Source organism: Rhinolophus hipposideros (genome assembly GCF_964194185.1).
Source record: "Rhinolophus hipposideros genome assembly, chromosome: 17".
In the NCBI taxonomy this organism is placed as follows: domain Eukaryota; kingdom Metazoa; phylum Chordata; class Mammalia; order Chiroptera; family Rhinolophidae; genus Rhinolophus; species Rhinolophus hipposideros.
Genome location: NC_138063.1, coordinates 25016630 through 25033431, shown reverse-complemented (window position 1 = coordinate 25033431; position 16802 = coordinate 25016630). Strand labels below are relative to the sequence as shown.

At 36.2% G+C, this 16802-nt stretch overlaps 1 protein-coding gene across 3 annotated transcripts in view; it reads right to left on the bottom strand.

The window, feature by feature from the left end:
• Positions 1 to 8623: 8623 nt before the first annotated feature.
• The window catches only part of RIT2 (Ras like without CAAX 2), a 324779-nt gene continuing 316600 nt past the window's right edge, over positions 8624 to 16802 (bottom strand). For all 3 annotated transcript variants that reach the window (XM_081078369.1, XM_081078370.1, XM_081078368.1), the window contains one exon: positions 8624 to 9219. In XM_081078369.1, the coding sequence (XP_080934495.1) occupies positions 8992 to 9219 (228 nt within the window). In that variant the 3' untranslated portion in view covers positions 8624 to 8991. The remainder of the gene's footprint in view (positions 9220 to 16802) is intronic.

The following is a 16802-nucleotide window of genomic DNA, read 5'->3' as shown; positions in this document are numbered from 1 at the left end:
TTACAAATAAAATGAGAATGGGGACTAGAAGGAACCTAAGATTCTAAGCTGGGAGCCTCCAACAAATGTGTCATGAAAGGTATACTTACTGCACACTAGAAAGTGGTTGGTTTTATAGGATAAATAACCAGCCCTTTGTATCCATCACTGTTTTCTTAGGCATGTAGTTTGTTTAATTGTGTTTTCTATTCTCCCTCGGAGTCTAAGTGTATAAAATTCTGTTGGAAAAAACTAGCCCATTTAGGTCATGCTAACTTAGAGAAAAGAACTAGAAGAAGAAATGTAAGGACAGAAGCTATAATAAAATATCAAAATATTTATTCACTTGTTTTCCTTCTGCTGAGATCAACAACAGGTTAAACTAGAGACAGAAAAACTTTGAGAAAAAAATCCAAATGCCACACTCCCACGTTTCACACAGATGTGTTACCTCCTCATCTCATGTAGGCAGGACCTCTTAAGAGTTGATGACCTTCTTTCTCTATAACAACAGGTCCAGTTAGTGAGCAAACACATCCTGTTTTCTACTAATGGGGTTTGATGTCTTCTTTAATCCTTGCCTCATCTGTACAAACGTCATTGACTTCTCGATTACAATAAAACGACACAACCCAACACAACTCAATCCAACAAAATAACTTCATCTCAGTCAATCCCTACAATTGTGTGCTGGCTCTCCAAGATTGTGACCTTATTGAATTGAGGTGGGTTTCAGAAGCAAAGATGTCATAATAGGCAAAGGATCGATTTGTGGCACACAGCTTATTAAGGCACACTGTAAAGATGTTCAACCAATTGTGACATGCACTAGCTATACTTTCCTAGGTATCGTTGAAAGAATCCTGAAGAATGCTTTAAATAAATGTCTTGGTCAGTTTAGAGAAGGGCTTTGTAAAAGTCTGTATAAAGGGGTAGACAGAATGTATGCTTGTTGCTGTGAAAATGACAGCATCGTATTTTTCTGGAGAATGGCCAATTCTTTTAGATTTTTATTCAGCTCTGAGCAAATTATAGGTATTAAATAATATAATTTCTGATAAAATAAAATAGAATTATGGTATTTTACTCTGTCCTTCTTCCCATCTATTCTCCAGAGCCAGAATTACCATTTTAAAAACACATAGTTGCTATTTCATCCAACTGTGTAAATCCGTTTAATGGCCTTACCTTTTTCTCAGGATAAAGACCAAACTCATAGCTCTCACCTAAATAGACTCGCAGGTCTTATTCCCAACTTCCCCTCCTGCCTCAGCATGTTACTTACCTCTTTCTCTTTTCCATCCCTGTCATACTGGTCACTTTTACTCACCATGTCTTCCCCTGTCACATGGCTGATGCCCCTGCTCTCGCTGCCTGAAACATCTTGACATTGTCCCTCTCCTCTTGGCCTACAGAAATGATGCTCATCTATTACATACCAACCCAATTTTCATGTCAGGGAAGCCCCTGACCTCCTCGACCAGGTCAGATCTTCCTTTTATGGACAGTGTATAGACAATGTTTATACCCAGACTCTCCATTATGGCATTGGTTATAGTCCCAATTTTAAAATTATAAATCTAAATATTTTATCACTATCTTTCTTCTTAATTAGACTGTAAGTGGCAAGAGACCAAAAACCATAGCTGTTTTTGTACAGCTGTATACCCAGAGCTCAGTGCAGTACTTGACACAGAGTAGGCGCTCAGAAACTATCTTCTTAGTGTATGTTTATTGTGTGATTACTGAAGAGTTAATTTTAAAAATGCCAAGCAGGATATGTTGCATACAACAGGAGCTCAAAACTGTTAGGGGAATAAAAACATGAATAAATGAGTGTTAAATTATCTGTAAGTAAATTAACTACTTGTGAATTTGTGGGTCACTGATCATTTTACTTTGACTTTTTTGGCCATATATTTACTATCGAGCCCCCTTTTCCTCTCAATGATAGTCAAAAAGATACACATGATTTTTATTATTATAAACCTATAAAATCCCTAATAAACTCAGAGGGTATGCTGTAAAATAAATTATACAATCTTCCAAAGACCAAGATAAACCCATTCAAAGAATATTCATCTTTCTGTGTCCTGGTTCCATCCCATTTGATATGGAAATGGATTAGTGCTCTGATTAGTTAGGACTTGACTGACCCAAAAATCACAGAATCTGTCTGTGATTCAGGCATGATGTGAACAGAAAGCTTTTCAAGTCTAGAAATCATAGTTGCTTTGAGCTTTTCAAACATCTCCACTGATAGCTTTTGTTTCTCTCTTTACCTCTTCTACATATAACTATACAGTCTAATTGCTGTAAGTCTGGCACTGCTCAGAAGCAATAAATTAAAAAACCTTTGGAAAACTCCCCTGAATTGACTCTCTTGCCCCCTTGTCTAATGTACTGCCCTTGAGGGAGTGACTTACAATAATATGTTTTCAGCACCCTGTTTGCCTAAACTGGAAAGGGAGGTATAAAGTTCTCATATTTTATATATTTTAAAGAGACACTATGGATCTATTCCAGAAACCATTTTTTTTTTATTAACTAGTTGTAATTATACCTCTAGGGAAAACTGAACGATGCCCAAATTGCAAAACAGACAGCAAAATAAATTATTGCTGTGATCTTGGTGGTATGCTGGGTGTATCAAAAAAATATTTTTCCCTTACTTTGAGATAATTTTTATTAAAATTGGAAGATATAATAACTTAGTTATTCCAGTAAAAATTGGTATATGGGGTTCCTGACATTTCAGGAGGCTGAAGTTTTCACATGTCTTCTTCCATCTCTGCCTCCTCCTTGAAAGACAAGGAAAAATCAAATAGACAGTAGCAGCCCTGGAAATTCCATGCTGGATTTTGGCCTCTTAGGTTCGTAAAGGACATTTGAGTGCACTAAAGGAGGACCAGCGAGATGGTGAGTTGACAAGACTGACCTCACATGCCTGGCAGTTTTTCTTTTCTCTGGTCCTCAGTATCTTCATCTCTAGGAGGGAACTGGGTCATTATGATTTACATGGTTGCTTGAAGCACAAGTATTTTATTTTAATTTATTTATTCATTTATTTATTTTTAATTTCTTATTTTAAGAGGAAAAGTTTTGTTACTATGGCATTTTTTTATGAAAGGGCTACAAATCACATTGACATTATCTTTAGAACTTGGTATCAGATTTTCACAAGATGAAAATGTTGATTTATTAATGTGCTTCCTTTTCCACACAATTTAATGATTTGCACAGTATTTCGAAGGGAGACAGTTACACCAGTTTATGGAGTATTAGAGGGAGAGCCGGACGGAACCAAAAGGATGAATCAAGTAGGAGATAGTCTATCCATGTGAGTTTTGTGCTGCATTCTTATTTCCTACCCTGCTTTGGTGGACAGAATCCCTATATTCCCCTTAGTATTCTTTTCACCCTGTGGCCTCTGGTTCATTTGTTCTACCCTATATGTCCAGAGTTTCCAGGTACAGTAGGCTACGTAGACATATTATACCCCCCAAATGATATGTGGTCTAGATCCTTGTTTTCACCCATAAAAATTCACATATTCTTTGTCCCTTCCACCATAGGCCCCTCCACTTTGCTTTTAAAAGTAGAAATTAGGTCACATAACAACTATATTTATGTTGTTTACATTTTAATGAGATGAGTCAATTTTCTATTTCCTCATATTTGCATTTAATAGTGGATAGATGGCCTGAAAGAATGATTGTACTTTTGCCATCTAACCCCAAATAGAAACTTTAATGGGAAAAATTCAGGCCAAGTAGAAGGGTTCAAGACCAAGCTGATGGTAGAAGATTTAGGCCAGGTAGGTTTTAGAGTATCTCTTAATATCATGTAAAGACACAAACCAAAAGAACTACAACTTTAATTTCTATAAAGATGGTAAGAAAGCTTAGTCTCAGATGGTACATGTGTAATAGGGATCATTATGTTCTGAAATATTTTCTCTATATATTCCCCTGTGTTGAAATTTTTCTTGACCCATGGCTTTCTATCATGTAAATATATTTTATTTACATGGGTTTCCATCTTTTGAAGCAATGTGTTTTGGTGCTTCAGTGGAAGAACAGAAGCCTCGTAAAATAAGGAAGTCATTTGCCATCTTTGGCTACCGAATTCTGTTCTTATTTTAGAGGCTAGCATGTTGTTGCAGAACTACTTGGAGAAAGGAAAAGTGAGTAGCCTACTTCCCTTCCAGCAGATGGTTTGTGGAAGAGGGGCACTAATAAAACAGCAGAACCCTGATCCTACACTTTACCCCAGGCTCTCTGGCTCACTAATGGTGGGAGGTTGCTAACAAAAAACCTCAGGGAAGTTTGAGAATGAACACTGAGGTGTGTGTGTGGGTGGGGGGGGGGTAGTGACCAAATTTCCAAGGGTCATGGGCACACTTATTGTTTGCAACAAATCTCCATTCTTAATAGTCTGTACTTGTATAGCACTTTTGCCAAGGAATTCTAGGAATAAGCTGGACTCCTTGGAGCAGTCCCACAAGAATTAGACAAAAGTGGGGGTGGAGAGCTGCAAAAGCTTTTATTGAGGCAGTGCTCAGGAATCCCCATGGCCTTTGTGTGGCATGCAAGGGATCCGCAGTGCAGGCAAAGGTGCTGACAGAGGTGAACTGGAAGAGAACTGGGGTCAGAATAAAGAGACTGTGTTGGGAAGGAGCTTGAGAACCAAAGGTAAAGGGGAAAGTTCCCGGACTCCAGGAGAAAGTGCCTATTTATCATGGTCCCTCTTGTCTACTGCTAACATATCTCAGAGTCAACCAGTCTGGTAAGCTGAATCAAGTAGTTGTGCAGGCCCGGGAAGAGGGAGAAATGGGGAGTTATTAATCAAAGGGCAAAAAGTTTCAAGAATGATGAATAAGTTTGAGAGATCTGATGTACAACATTGTACCTATGGTCAGCAATAATATATTGGAAACTAAAAAACTTATAAAGATGGCAGATCTCATGTCAAGTGTTCTTATGACAATAAAATGAAATTACAGAAAAAAAAAAAAAGAATCGGGCAAGATCCTTAGTTAAAAAGATCAAAGTGGATGCAGCGTATACCACAGGACTTAGAAGATGAGAGAACTCAACTGCCATGAGGTCACATAAGCCGTCCCTTCCCTTCATACCCAGATGCAGTTTGGGGAAGGAGAATAAACAGTGCAGAACTTCCAGTGATCAAATACTGACCTGAGTGCACCCAGCAGAGACTGTTATTTAAAGATATTTCTTATATTATTGCCTCAGATTAGCACTAAATTACTAGATTGCGCTAAAATTTAGTCCCTCCTGCCTAGGGTTTCCAAGTGGGAATTCCCGCCCATTCTCAGGAATTTGTTTCACATTCTGGTTCCCGAATCCTGAGATATAAACTGTTTTCTGTCCTCCATGAGGAATCGTTTCCACAAAGTGATAACCGATACTACCAACCACCTGGGTTCAAGGAGCCGATTTCCTGATTTCCTGACCAACTTTTCTCAAGATTTGGGAACAGAGAAGCGAAAAATTTCCTAAGAATGGGCAGGAATTCCCGCCTGGAAATCCTCCTCCTGCCCCTAGCTACCCATTAGTCAGGGGCTCATGAGAAAGAACAGATGAGTTATAGAGACATAAAGCGGCTATCTATTTCTTGCACATCGAAGTGTGATGTAAATAATATTTGGCCCAGCTGTTCATGCTTTTTCCTCACTGGTATTTTCTACAGAAATGTCCGGGATCAACTGTTGCACACTGAACAAAATGTAGTATTTGAGACTGCCGTCTGTCTCTGATCTGATAAGTTATTTTGTCATGGAGACACAGAAGATAAGTTAATTTAAAAATACCTAAAAATTGTGCTCACTTCGGCAGCACATATACTAAAAATACCTAAAAATAGATAGATGATACATTTCTGGTGGGCAAAAACTGAATTCAGAATTTCTCCTAGTGCCTCACCAAACACACACACACACACACACACACACACGGTATCTGGAAAAGTACTTGGTAGATAGTAGGCATTTAGTCAGTACTTGATAAGTTGTGTCAGATGATTACACATTTATCTACCATGGACATGTTTGCTTATTTTCAACAGATTCTTGACACCCTGTTGGCAATGCAGGCATGTGCATTAGTGTTCTCTTCTCTGAGCTTTTGAGATTGATGTAAATATCCTCAATCTGGTTAGTTTTCAGGTGTGGGGATCAGAAACAAGATCCTGTGTGTGTTTCCTATGACAAACAGAGAGAATCAATAGCCCTTGGGCAGAAATACCTAGGTTTTATTCTTCTGGAACATGTTCTCTGGTCCAGCCTTCTAGAAGATAGACAGGTTTAAAAGAATGCTAGAAGTCTGCCCTTTCTCTGCTGGTGACAACTATCTCAAATCTGTGCCGCCACCCCCCACCTTGGGTGATAATTATAGACCTGCTCCTTTCTATAGAAGGAAATGGCTGGACTTGGTAACAGTTCCCCAATCCCAACCTCATAGGGATTTTTAAACTATGTAAATTATTTATCAGAACTTTAGAAATATAAACAGAAGGAAGGAGTAAGAGAGAGATGAGATACAAATCTCTAGAGCCCAAGACTGGGGAGCTGACAGTAATGTAAAATTTACAAAGACTTAGTTGTGTTAGGAAATGCACCAGAAGCTATTATCATTCATAGATAGGGCAGTCATCAGGTTTTCAAAGACATAGGTTCGTCATATGAAACTAGGTGCCAATTACTGTTTCCTAGATGACATTTTCTAGCAAACAGAAAGCAGTATTCACAGGGTCTTCCCAGGCTTGGAAGTGTTCCAGGGATCAGGAGCTGCAGCAGGCAAAGAATGTACAGATGGCTAACCGTGCACTAACCCATTTTAACAGGACAAAGGCAGAGTATTAAATATTAAAAATGGAGAGGAGGAAGCAAAGACCAATTCTTTGACTATAAGAGTCTGTCTTTGTATCATATCTAACTCTGGCTTTATTTTTTGTTGTTTTTGTTTTTTTAGATTTTATTTTTTCCCCTCTCAATTTATGAATGCCTCATATGTGGATTTGATTTTAGGGTTAATATGAGATGGGGGGAAATAATTAGTCTGTGCCCTACTCTATAGAAGTGGAGGGTTGAGAAAACCCCCAAGGGACAGCATGGCAGCAGGTTCCAACAAATGATGATTGCATGATGGATGTCTTGATCCCAGGGTCTAGGAGCAAGAACAGTGATGTCTTTGTGGGTTGAGTAAGGTTCTGGCCCCAAGCAGTAAAAGAACCCACAAATACAATATTTTGAAAAGCTGAAATTTCAGTCCACCAGTTGAAAATTTATAATCTCTTAATTCTTTCCAGTTGTATCTGTGTTACTCTGTCACATGTGTTTTCTCATCTAAGATTTTATGATCCCACTGTTCAGCTAAGTGAGTCTTCTAATTAGGTGTTAGGGTACCTTGATTTGTTTCTGCATTCTCAGAGATTAGCAATGGCCAAGGCCATTGTGAATAAAAGAAAAATAAGTGCTTGCATGTTGAATGATAACCATGCTCTTTATCCTTCCTTTTCTCTAATATATGATTAAAAATGGCCCCTAACCTATGAATATTAGTGTGATGGATTCCTTCTCAGGCTTAGTGATCTATCTGTTCATGGCTTTCGATTTAATACTTGTCTATTAAGCATTCAGAATTGTTCTCTCCGGTGGGGTGGTTTCTGAGCCTGAGTTAGAGTAAACCAGTTCACACAATGGGATAAATGAGTTGATGGACAATTTTAATTTATGTGTTGATCCATTGTAAAACAAATGAGAAAAAAAGGCCCTCTGGCTAGTAGTAGCATGTTTTCCTGAAAATAAGACAAGGTCTTATATTAGTTTTTGCTCCAAAAGACTCATTAGGGCATATTTTCAGAATGTCTTATTTTTTCATGTACAACAATCTACATTTATTCAAATACAGTCATGTCATTTTCTTCTGCAACATCATCATAACGTACTAAATGCGTCCGTCTGGGTGACGATCTTAACTGGGGCTTATTTTCGGGGTAGGTCTTATTTTTGGGGAAACAGTATTGGTTTCATGGTTTGAATAGGAGGTGATGGGACACCTTGGCAACATAAGAATTTAGGGTCTCCGGAATCAACAAGCCTCTTGTTCTTCAGATGGTCCCACTGCAGGTGAAGCAGTCATAAGAGGGACTCTTCACTGAAAAGGAGCAGGGTGTCCTTTTCTGAGTATGTGAACCACAAAATTCATGGTAGCCTCTCTCTTCCTGCTACAAAGACAGTAAATACCCCTTTGCCTAGGGACTTCACTGCGATATTTTTGCCAAAGCCTACTGGGGCAGAGCACTGTACATATCGGAATATTTCAATTCAGCTCTCCAATGACCCACAACCAGTTCCTATTATTAATAATTCCTATAAGGGTCCTCTGTGGAGTATTCAAGAAAAAAACACCAAAACTTCCACATTTAAGAAAAGACCAGGGGCAAATTCCTGCTCTGAATTGTTTCCTGAGCTTCCTCATTATTTACTGAGATTCCTGAAATGCAAACAACCAAAGTCTTATCAGGCAAAGGCAGATCCCCTGAGCCTTTTAGCATTCCGTCTGCAATTTTGAATATTTCTCTATATCCAGACAGCATACCAAATGAAGCTGGACTCTTTAAAGGGAAATAAGTCCAATGGAATATCAATTTTATTTAGTCATATATTGTAAAAACTAAACAGCATATCCGGCTGATTGACAAAATCCATCGGACTGTTAGGGACAAAACAAAACTATCTCAAGAGTACAGTTATGCAGATCTTGCTTTTACCTACAGGCAGATATAGAGAGGGAGGGAGGCAAGAAGGGAGGGAGGGAGGGACAGAGAGACAGAGAGAGAGAGAGAGAGAGAGAGAGAGACAGAGACAGAGAGACAGAGACAGAGAGAGACAGAGAGAGAGAGACAGAGAGAGGTGAATTGAAGCAGAATGCAACATTTGGAATTGTCCAACTGATAAAATGCAGAGAAAGGGAGTTAGAAGTAAAGCTATCATGTCATGTTTTCTCTCTTCTTCTTCAGTGAGCCTTTTAACTTCTTCCACAGGCTATCTTTTCTCTTCAGTTTCTTTTCCATCAAAGATGGCATGGACTCCTTCTTGCGGATTTCCCTCACTAAACCATGATAGGCATCATCAATGCAGAATCTGAGGGCCGCAGAGGTCTCAAAAAAAGCACAGTTATATTCTTGAGCCAGACTCAAGCCTTCTTCTGTAGAGACCTAAGGGAAAAATAAATGATGTTAAGAAGAGAAGAAGAAAGAGATGCTCAGATCAAAAAGCATGTTTTCTACCAGGGCTGTAGGCCTAGTACATGAAAAAAAAAAAAAAAAAAAAGGAAAAGGGGAGACTATGTTTTAAGGGAAGATCTCTAGAATTTCTGAACCTGAAGGACAAATGAGAAATCAGAATCTCTGAAAGAGCAACTGGTTAGAACTTATTATAAGTGGAACTGGAAATCAAGTCTCCAGAGCATAGTGATTAAAAACATGGCTTTCGATTAAAGCTGCTTGGTTTCCAATACCAGATATCCTACTTTATAGCTTTGCAAACTTGGTAAATTTCTTTACCTTTTGGCCTTAGTTTTCTCATCTGTAACATAAGATGATAAAAATACATTCCTTAAAATCTCTGTTAGCGTTAAATGGGATCATCAATACAAGGGACATTGGACATGCTGAGCACACATTTAAAGCTCTATAACTATTCATTGTTATTATAGTCTAGAGCTTTCAGTGAAGAATAAATCAGAATGAAGTTGTCATGAAACTTTAGAAGACAACCTTCTAAAAAAAACTAAAAGCAAAATACCACCATTATGACAAACATTTTTTCTCTAGTAGAGCTCTTCAGAAGAGTCTTAGAGTTTTTGAGACTTTGTGTGTGTGTGTGTGTGTGTGTGTGTGTGTTGTTTCGTTTTGTTTTGTTGGCACGTAAGTGTGTTTTGGTTCATGTATTGCAGTAGTTCCTCTACAGACGATAAACTGACTGAAGTCAGAGATTATGCCTCCTTTGTCATCCCTTTCCGTGTCTACCACAGTGCCTGGTGCCTACATCACCATTACAGGATTAAAAAGATGATTAGTAAAAATACCTGGGTTTAAGAAGTATTAATTAAGATATAAACATAAATGATTTACAAATATTTGAATAGTGGATTATATGTCACTGTAGCCGGGTGATAATAATCCTGCTCAAAATTTAGCATTCCTGTTATTCTCTATTAGATTATTGGCACTACTTTTACTCAATATGTTCTGACTGCCTTTTTGACCTTACTGGCCTATTTACTTCCTTAAAATTACTCAGATGTTTATATATCTGTATGTTCATTTTTTCTGACAAATGGAAGTCTATAGTGAACTGGAAACTCCGTCGGTCTGGAACTTGAGTGACTGTGAGTGGGACATGATGGTCCCATGATACAAAACAGGTGGGCAAGGGGCAGAGACAATTTTACCCACAATTTTACCCAGTGGTCAAAAGACAATGAAGACACCTAGAATCAATGAAGCAAGATGTACCCTCAAATAGTAATGAAGAAGGGCAAGAATGGAGAAAAAAAAAATTGTAAAGAAATAATAGTATCTACCAAAATCAATTATATGTAAATACAGTACACTTTCCAATTTAAAGAGACAGATTGTCAGACAGACCAGATTTTTTTTTAAATCACTTGTAGTTGAAATACGCTATATGTAAGGATATAGAAAGAGTGAAAATGGAATGGAAATTTATGCAAAATTATCTATTAAACAAACAGAATATCAAAATAGAGTAAGTTAAAAAAATACTAGAGTTAAAGGGATATAAAGGGAGATATTTTATAATAATAAGTATACTTATAAATTTGTATGCACTAGAAATCATAGCCTCAGTTTATAAGAAAGAGAAGTTGACAGAACTTAAATCCAAAATTATAGTGAGAGATTTTAACACAGCTTCCTCAGCAGTTGAAACAATAGTCGGCAAAAAGTCAGGGAGGAGAGAAGATTTGAACAAAACACAGTTGTTCTAATTTACATGTATAAGATGCTGTATCCAACAACTGAAAAGTTTACATTCTGTTCTAGTGAACCAAGAGCACTTACAGAAACTGCGTTTTAAAACGTTGCAAAGAATTGAAGTCACAGCACATCACCACACAAACGGAAATAAGCTAAAAATTAGTTTTAAAAAGAAAATAACAAGGAAACCCCCAAATATTGTGGAAAAATAAACTTCTAAATAGTTAATACATCAAAAAAGATATTACATGAAAATTAGAAAATATTTGGAACTGACTGATAATGCAAATGCAACATATTACAACTTGTGAGATATTTAAAGATTTGTGTAGAATGATATTTATAGCATTATATGCATGTTTGAGAAAAGTGGAAACACTCAAAGTTAATGATCAAAGTAGCAACATCAAAAGTTACCAAAAAAAAAAAGCCCAGCAAATGAAACCCAAAGAAAGTAGAAAATAGGAAAATTTAAAGATAAAGACAGAAATAAATAAAATGGAAACAATCATGCAGTAGAGAAACTAAATCCAATCTGAGTTTTTTTGTAAACATATTAAATTGACAGAGCCCAGGCAAGGCAAATTAAGTGTGTAAAAAAAAAGAGGGAGGGTACAAATAAACACTATCAAGAATGACAAAGTAGACATTACTACAGTTCCTACAAACATAAAAAAAAGATAATTAGGGACCATTATGTTTGTGCCAATACATCTGACAAGTTAGGTGAAGGACACATTCCTAAGAAAACTGACCAAAATATATACAGGAAGAAATATAAAATCTATATTATCCTATACCTTAGGGAATTAAACATGTAATTAAGACCTTTCCACAATTATTAAGTCTCTGTGACCAAAAGCCTTCTTTGATGAATGTGAGTCGATATATGTACCAAAAGACATGTACAAAAATGTTCATATTAGCATTATCTGTAATAGCAAAATAGCCTAAAAGCAACTCAAATGTTACTGTGAATGAATTTGATGAATAATTGGCTGTATATTAATATAATGGAATACTATTAAATGTAAATGAATAAACACTATTGTATACAACTTAGGTAAATCTTACAAACATAATAGTATTTCATGAAATAAATCAGGCCTTAGAACATTTCTAATAAACTTTTAATTTTAGTATAGTTTTAGATTTATACAAATGTGGGAAAGACAGTACAGCTATTCCCATATACTACCCCACACCCACGTTCTTCTATTGTTATATTAATATCGTACACAATTACAATTTTAAAATGTTTAAATACACAAAATGATTCTTTAGTGTTAGGAGTCAATATAGTATTTTATTTGGGAGGTGACATAAGGGAGTCTTCTGGATGTTTTTTATTATCTTTCTTGATCTGTAAGGTGGTTTCAAATGGATTTACTTTGTGATAATTTATAAAATTTTATAATTATGATTTGTGTACTTTCTGTATATGATACGTAAATTAAAAACTCAATTAAACACAGACACCGTAATATAAAGCACCTCCTTTGACTTTGGGACATCATCTCATCCTCAAGTACAGTATTATTTCCATAGCTAAATATTCCAACATTCACGGAATTTATATAAAGTCTCTAATTGACTCAGTTGACATGAGATCGTGTTTTATCACAAAATGAATCACATCGAATCAGATTTTGCAAACACATTAAGAAAATTTTTTACTTTTTATTTTAGATTTCTGAAATCAGATTACCTTGTGGACTTGTATTGTTTTTTTTTTGTGGGAAGTTTCAATATTATAAAGATTACAAATTATCCCAAATTGATGTGTAATTTCAATAAAAAATATATTCAGATCCTGAAATCTTTTGAATCATAGAATGTCATACAGAGATAGTAAAAGTTATACGGAAGAAAAAAGTAAAAATAGGAAAAGAATATTTGAATTTTAATAAGAAGGAGGCAGAGAGAATAATAACAGTGATATTGAACTCACTCTGTTACTGCTCTCTGTAAAGCTATAACAGTTCAGGCATATTTCCCAAATAAGAGATGGGGTATTAGTCAAGGAATAGACCAATATAATGCAATAGACGACCTAGAAACAAAACCAACATACTTATGGGAGCTTGATATATTATTAGGGTGGCATTCCAAGTCTGTGGGGGAACTGAAGATTCATTCAATAGCACCCTGAATTAAGTTATCATTTTGGATTATTTTTGAAGTATGAAGATTATTCCCCCAAAAACAGGAAGGTAATTTTTCTTTGGGGAGAATAGAAATAAAAAGTGATTTGGGTTAAGTCTTTAACTAAATTTCAATATTTTTTACACATGTGAAAAATCTCTCTATACAAACATACATATTTTATAAAATGTTTCCTAATTATGAGAAGGTAACCATTACAAATAAATCATTGGAAACATCAAAATTCAGTTAAAAGAAGTCCAATGTAACAATCAACCCTAATCTGAAATTAAATTTGAAGTCAAATTCCATGCAAAGATTCTTATTGAATTCGTATATAGTGAAACACCTTTAATCGGTGACATAACTATATATTACATTATTTGTAGCCGGTTAAAGTATATTTAACTCTGTAGCTACTAGTGAGTAAGTAATTTAGAAATTGTAAACCCTCTATTTCAAAGCATGAAATGTCGTTGCATGTATTTTTAGATTCATTATCAGAGCATGCATTTTATGTTATTTAATTTAATAATTCAGTAATTTTCACACGCATTATAATGTAATCTTAATGGAAATGAAACTTAGTAAAACATTTGATCGCTTCCATATTTCCTTCAAAAGTTCTTACTAGATCAGTGACCTAAAGTTTTTATTTTTTTAAGAAAAACATGAAAGCATACTTTAAAAATAAATTCCCATGTTTCAATAAATTGCATCTCACACTAGTATTGGCAAAACATAAATTGGCCATGCCTACCTTTGATGTTGTAATAGATATACTATAAATTCAGTGGAAGAACTTGAGTCCAAACATGTTAAGAAAAAAATAAGCTCAGCAAACAATTTTTATAGATTCTGGGCTTTATACATAGTAATTATGATCAGTTTGAAGGCCATAAATATTTCAACAGTATCATTGGGGATAATTTTAATCCAGTAATGGTGCTTTGACTGGTTCAGAACCAGAATAACATAACAATAAGTAACAGCTTTTATATTAGTGTGTAAAACTTAAAAGAATAAGTTATGTTATACCTTATTACCCAACTTGTAAATTAAAAAAAATATTTTAAAATCATATCTATTCACCCACATCATACAGCAACTGCTAAGAAAGAAGTACAGTGTTAGAAAAGAATTTATTTTTAATTTCCCAAATGAGGTATTTCAAGCCCAGAAAGGTTAAACAAAGGGTTCAAGGTCACACACATATTTAAGTAAAATGACAATCAAATTCTACTTTCTTCCATCAAGTATTGTTTCCAGTCCTTCTTGCTATTTCTCATGAAGTCTTTCCAGTTCCCTTTGATAGTATTCCACATATGTAATTGATTATTCTGATGCGAGATTTTACAATATAAGATGGTTCTTAAATGGTAAACCAATGGAATAGACTATTTTATATTGCATTTACGTAGAAAAATAAAATTTTAAACAAGTACAGAACCATTAGGAAAAATAAACATTGTGGAAAGATTATTTAGGGTGGGGAAGGGAGCAATCAATGCATATACAATTATGCCACCATGTCCCTCAGTTGCAAAGAAGGGGACTGTGATTAAATGTGCCACCTGCAAGCCTTAGAAAGCATTATGAGGGGGAAAAAAAAGGAATAAAGAAAAATGTTTCATACAAGTAATAGGAAATTTCAATAACCCAGGGGAGGCATCTTTTTAATATATATGACCTTCACTGAGGAAGATCGCTGTATAATATGCCAGGTACTCCCTGAAATGCAATTTCCCATTTGCCACAGGGGGTATTAGAACACAGCCACAGCTGCATGAGGGTTAGTGAGACTATTGGGGAACAATGGCAAGCAGAGCCTGTTCTAATCCAGGCTCAGCTGCTAGTGGGCATCAACAGGCGTACTGGTCAATTACAGAGCTCCATTCCCAATAATCTGCTGACGTCATTGCTGTTTACATCTTTTTATCTTTTACCTGAGCTCGGTAAAAATAAATTCAGTTATTCTAAAGGTATTTAGGGTGATGGTGGTTGTCTAGGAAGCTATGTAATTCTTAATAGGACAAAAGGAAACTGACCCTGCTCTGCTATAATTGCTAACCTTGAATGATGGGCAAAAAGATGGGTCTAGCTCTTCCAGCAGAAGCTTTGTAAGCAAAGTATCTTCATAATTAAACCCACTGTTTAAACATTTAGTGTACAGAGCAAACTTTGGGGGATTTGTTTTATATTTCGTAATGTCTCCATGTCTGTGTTTCATTTTGTTCCTACCCATGGAGCTATTAATTTTCATTATAAAACCTCCATCATCAAGGTCACAGAAATCATAGTTTCTTGGAAAATTTGGGACCAAAACATCCTATGTGTTAACATAAAGGAAAAGCTGCCCAAACTTAGATTGCTTAGTTTTCATTTTGTTTAGTTATAGAATCGTTTTTAATTAGTTTTAACGATATGAGTCACTTTGCCAGTTTTGTTGACCAGCTCCAATGGAAATGCTTTTGATTTATTTAACCCGGTTTATTTATTTACTTATTCAATTTATAAGTTACTTATTATTATTATTTTTAGAATTTAAAGATATGTGTATAGATGTCATCTCAAACTCCTTTCAAGGAAAACCAAATCAAAGGAAAGCACTGACAAGGAAAGCACTGACAAGAATGCTTTCAAGAATGTCCCACCCTCAGCTTTAGTCACTGACTCGTGGGAAACTCATTCTTGACAGACAAGACTGGGCTTACAGGGTGTTTCATCCCAGTGTGCTCCCTCTGTCCTGCTATATTTCTCTAATTCTCTTTTCTAGATGAGCGGAAAACAAGTCTGTGACCTAAGGCTAGGTTCAACTGGAGAAGAGATGTCAGTGTCTTCTTGGCAGGTGCCTCTAACTTTTAGGAGCGATTCTGTCAGAGCCTCCTTCTTTTGTCTCAGCAAGCATCCCTCTGCCCTTCTCCTTGGTGAGGAGAAGGAAAAGCATTCCACACCTTGGCTTCAAGAACAGATTCCCGCCCACTTTCCAGCGCCTGAAATGTTCCTTTATAGACTGGGAAGGGTGTGGAGATCGGGGAAAGTTAGGATAAAAGTCAACAAAGACATTTTGGTTGCCCTTTTTTTCTTGGACTCTCTTTATAATATGGAGTACCTTGTACACCTCATAGCCTACAACTCCTCTGCACAAATATTTCCATTTTGCTTTTTGCCCCTGTCTAGTAACCTTTCCATTTTTCTTCTCCTGCACCTCTTCCTGACTGACACAAGTCTTCACAGAGCATCTCAAGCTTGGTGATCTCGGTGGCCTCTGCTTTGCTCTGCAATGTATCATCCATGAGGGAAGTTCATGGGCCTTACAATTTAGTTGTTTCATCTTACCAAACAAACTGAATGGCAGCTGAAACCGTATTCTGTCTGTTTGTATCCTCATCATGTTTAGCCACAAACTTTGCAGGTAGCAGATGCTTCTTAAATATTTAATCTTGATGATGGTGATGATGACATCCCATAATCAGCGGTGACCACAGGGACCATTATAATGAGTCCATCAAACTGCAATTCCAAAAGCCATTGTTTTAGTTCCAAATTTACTTGTGCCATAGTGTGGGTTTCTGCAAGATACTTGAGAAAATCTTGCCACAGTAGATGAGAGGATGGATTCTGGAATCATTACTAATTCCAAATTCTGACCA